At 57.8% G+C, this 4,492-nt stretch overlaps 1 protein-coding gene across 1 annotated transcript in view; it reads right to left on the reverse strand.

Annotated features, from left to right (window-relative positions):
• Positions 1-3,501, reverse strand: part of RRP12 (ribosomal RNA processing 12 homolog (S. cerevisiae)) — a gene marked incomplete at its 5' end in the record, with an annotated part of 10,369 nt that extends 6,868 nt beyond the window's left edge. The window contains 12 exons of the mRNA XM_009071125.1: positions 267-381; positions 515-612; positions 775-886; positions 963-1,054; positions 1,136-1,234; positions 1,527-1,654; positions 1,962-2,100; positions 2,207-2,323; positions 2,496-2,601; positions 2,787-2,863; positions 3,082-3,165; positions 3,266-3,501. Coding sequence (XP_009069373.1) covers positions 267-381; positions 515-612; positions 775-886; positions 963-1,054; positions 1,136-1,234; positions 1,527-1,654; positions 1,962-2,100; positions 2,207-2,323; positions 2,496-2,601; positions 2,787-2,863; positions 3,082-3,165; positions 3,266-3,501 — 1,403 coding nt within the window. The remainder of the gene's footprint in view (positions 1-266; positions 382-514; positions 613-774; positions 887-962; positions 1,055-1,135; positions 1,235-1,526; positions 1,655-1,961; positions 2,101-2,206; positions 2,324-2,495; positions 2,602-2,786; positions 2,864-3,081; positions 3,166-3,265) is intronic.
• Positions 3,502-4,492: the final 991 nt, after the last annotated feature.

Raw genomic sequence — 4,492 nt, forward strand, 5'->3', positions numbered from 1 at the left:
ACTGCAGGAAAAGGGCAGGACAGTCACAGAGGAGCCACAGAGGCAAGTCTGGCATATGTCACTTTCTATAGTCCAGGGATGTCAGTGCCCTGTGTATCCCTGTGCCAAGTACCACAGCTGTGCACACTTTGATCATGCACAAGCAGGACAGCAAGCACCAGCATGGTCCTGCTCCACAGCAGCAGGAGGCAACACAGCCCAGACAGCAGTGCAGTCACCCCACCCACCTCCATGGATGTGTCTGTGCCCTCCCCAGCCCGGCTCACCTTCCTCATGATGGGATGGCACTGCTTCCCACACGTCTCAAAGAACACCTCCAGCACCTGCAGCACCTCATCCCATGCTGCATGGAAACGGTATGTCAGCCCTTCCTCCACTGATCTGGGGAGGATAAGGGAGATGGTTATGCTGGCAGTGATCATGGTGCATGCCAGACCACATCATGGATCAGGCAGAGGTGTCAGAGCTCAGCCAGGCCCATGGGGACAACCCATTCCACACCACCACTCTTCACCTGAACATCTTGCACAGGTAGGCAGCAGGGGTTGGGGCAGATGCAGAGACAGTGCCCAGGTCCTCCATGTGGGGAGCAATGCACTCACTCAATAGTGTCTGCAACGGCAAACAAAGAAAATGGGTCAGCTGTGAACCATGGAAACCCCAGACTGGCAGGCACAGAGGAGTATGCCACTCTCTGGCAAGCCCCAAACCCCTGGGCAGAGCTCTCACGGGGACCAGGGCAGCCAAGAGTGGAGAGACACCCATGTGCAGTACCTCCAGGGTCTGTGCTGCTGCTGACACCACCTGGGAGTGTGGTGAGAGGAAACAGTTCATGGCAGCAGAGAAGAGCCGTGGCAGGTGAGCCCAGCACAGGTCCTTCTGCAGCCTGGAAAGGAGAAACAGGGCAGGTGAGAGGCCAAGCAGCCACCTCTCCCCTGCCCAGCCATGGCACCTGCCCGCACCTGCCCAGGTTGATGTGCGCCTGCTCCATGGTGGACAGCCAGGTCAGCAGCGGCTGCAGGTCGCTTGTGCTGGGCACATAGTCATAGAGGGCCTGAGGAAGCAGAGGGTGGGGTGGGTGGGTGCTGTGGCACCACCAGCTCTGTCCCTCCCCCCACTGTTACCCCACACTCACGGTGATGATCTGGGCATTGAGCTCAGCTGGCAGGCAGGCCACGCTGGCCTGGGCGCTGAACAGACTGTGGAAGGCTTGCATGGCACAAGCTGTCACCAGCTGAAAAGGACACAGTGTCAGGAGAGGAGGCTCTGCTTTGCACCCACTGTCCCCCACCCCAAAGCAGGCTTTGCCCTGGGAAACCCAGCATTGCTGCAACTGTGCTGCATCTACACAGCCTCTCTCTTCCACAGCAGTCAAGTTAGCAAGCACCAGCTGCCCTGGGCTCCTTTGTGTTTGCATTGGGCATTTCCAGGCTACCAGCTGGCAGCCAAGGGAGTTTGATCCCTTCCAGAGCGCAGGCAATGGGGAAACGGTCTGCCCTTGCCATCCCTGGAGCAGGAACACTCACCACGTGGCTGAGGGTCATGACTCGGAGCAAGGTCTCACAACAGGTCTTCACCACAGCTGCAGGGAAGCAGGGCAACACATTCCGCAGCAGGGCAAGGACATGCAGGGTGGTGGTGGCCTCCTTGGCCCCTGTGGGAGTAGAACAATGTCTGAGCAGCTGGCAGCCCATAGAAAAGCCCTAACCAAGGAACAACCCTTGTGACAGCACTGAGGCTGACCCATGGAGCCAGGGTGAACAAGCTCCTGACTTCTGGGAGCAAAGCAACAGAATGGCTAAGGACCCTCTGAGACACCTTAGGCATCCCAGAAGTGTCTCATACCCTCCCCAGAAATCTGGGATGCTGCACCCTCCCCTCTTCCTTTCAAGTCATTATTCTCCCACAGCGGCAGAGTCCCCCACACTCAGCTGCAGACCCCATGCTCCAGTATCCCACACCTCCAGCTTTTTCAATCTCCTGTACACAAAACTTGGCGGTGGAAGGTGCTGCAGGGTGATGCTCAGGGGCTGCATCTCCAAACATGAACTCGGTGCCCTTCAGAACAGAGCACACACCATACTGTGCTGCTTTCCGCACCTGGGGAAGAAGAACTCAGGTGAGCAGAGGCTGTGGTCCTGCGGGACACAGCCAGCCCCAGAAACAGGACCCAAAAGCAGTCCTGCCAGGGGTACTAGGGTCTCACCTTGGGCTTGGTATGAACACAGAAGCTCAGCAAGCCATGATAGACCTGGAGGGTGACAGGGTAGCTCCAGGCTGCCAAGTCCTGCTTCCGCAGCAGCGTGGCCAGGCAAGAGAGAACCTATGGCAAGGGAGCAGCAGGGACATTAGCATCACCTCACAGAAGTAACCCCACCTCACTGCAAGGGCCTCAAGCTGAGCACCCAGCACACACCACAGCAGCAGTCTTGACCCCACCTCTCAGCAGAACCCTGAGCAGAGCTGACATGGTCAGCTGCCTCTTGGCTACTCACCCATCGAAGAGCAGAGGTAGAGCTGCTGCAGGCCTGTGAGGACACAATATTCATGAAGGCTTTTGAGGCATCTGAAAACTTTTTAATAAGCACGGGGCTTGGGACCCTGCCAGGAGAAGGGATCATATCAGTCAGCGTGAGCAGCAGACAGCTGGTGGCGTTAGTACAAGGACTACATGTGCAGTGTGCTCCACTGGGGTCCTTTCCCCAGCCTGGGGAGGGAGGACAGCACCAGTCCCTCTTACATGATGGGAGCTGGTAGCTCTCCCCACTCCTCTGTCACCCACTCACCTCTTAAGAACAAGGTTAAGCAGGTAGGCAACAGCAGAGAGCGACTCCGGAGACTCCACTGCCTCCAGTGTTGTCATCTGGGAACAGAGTATGGGTAAGTGAGAGGGAGTGGGGGTTCACACCAGGCCAGCCCTTCCCTCAGGATTGGGGCAGAGAAACTGAGAGTAGCCCAACAGCATCTCTGCTGAAGACAGACACTCACTCAGGGCCTTGGCTACAAGCACAGCACCTCATCTACCAACCCTCCTGAGCCCAGCCAGCACCAGCTCCCCTCCTCCCCAAAATCACCACTCACCAGTGCAGCAAAGTACTCCGTCTCGCTCTCCTTGCCCCCCCGTGAGCGGATCACCTCCGTCACAGCCGCCAGCACGGCGCAGATCTGCGAGCAGCAAGCAAAGCAGGTCAGCAACCCTCGGCCCCACACCCAGGGGCCATCCCCACGGGACACCCCAATTCCTCAGCTCTGCTCCTGCCTGTACCTCTTTGTGAGCAGCGGAGTTGGACTCCCAGAAGCGCTGCACCTTGCTGAATGTGATGTTGGTGCAGTCGCTCAGGCCGCTCAGGAAGGTGCCCGAGGACTTCTCTGTGGCAGCCTCCACAGCATCCTCCTCCTCCACAGGGAGCTTAGTGCTGTCACTTGTCTGCTCCAGCCGCAGCGACCCTGACTGCAACTCATTATGCAGCTTCACTGCATCCACTGTCAAGTTGCTTTTCTCTGTGGAGGCAAGACACGCTCAGAACTGCGACACTGCATTGCTCTGCCATTCACGCCGAAATCCCCCAGGCTTCCCTCCCCTCCCAGCCAGACTGGCTTGGCTGGAACTTATCTCATGCATGTGGGACACAGGTGCTGCTTCCCTCCAATGAGAGAAAGCACAATTAAAACTGGAAAGCACTCCTCATTCCTATGAAAACAAACCAGGGCACAGTCTAGCAATCTTTTCTGACAGATGAGAGCATCACATCCACACAAATGTGTCCTGTTTTGCCAAGGCTTTAATGCTGAGGTACTTTTTCTACTCTGCCCTATTTATCTTCTTCCACCAGCAGTCCTGGCAACCAGATAGCCAAGACACACACTGCATGTCCCTCTGAGTCCCGGACACCAGCTTGCAACCAGCTGCAAGAGACCAACAGATGCTGCAAGACTCATTTTTCCATCTGCAGGAAAAGACCTCCTCAGATCTTCCCAGCAGCAGCCAGGGCTCTTGCGGTCCCTGGCAGACTCTAATGCTCTGAAGTTGGCCTTCCCCGTCATGCAGCAGCGTGCAGAATGGGAGTCTCTGTCACCTTCCTCACCGCATCAGACACCACAGCAGTACTTACACCTGTGGCCAGGGGCCTTTGGCAGCCAGGTGACTCCTGTTACAAGCCCACTGCGACGCAACGCTGCTGGCACAGAACACACCTCGGTAGCTGTGAGCAGGGCCTCTCACGGGCCCCAGCAGGCTGACAGGCACCGCACCACGCGGTGCCCCGTTCAGCTCCTAAGGCCTGGTGTCACGGTGAGTGGAACGAGGACACACTCCTTACACGGCGGTCTCGGTTCTCCTCCCCACTTTGCTGCCCTCGCCTCTCCAGGGGACTGCAGCGGCTCCGGGCCCTCCTGTCCCCATCCCAGCTCTCGAACTACGATAAGGCTCGCCCCGCAGCCCTCCCTCCCCCACGCCCCGACGGAAAGTGTCGGACACAGGCAGGGAGGTGTC

Source organism: Acanthisitta chloris, unplaced genomic scaffold (genome assembly GCF_000695815.1).
Source record: "Acanthisitta chloris isolate BGI_N310 unplaced genomic scaffold, ASM69581v1 scaffold7100, whole genome shotgun sequence".
NCBI classification, from domain to species: Eukaryota; Metazoa; Chordata; class Aves; order Passeriformes; family Acanthisittidae; genus Acanthisitta; species Acanthisitta chloris.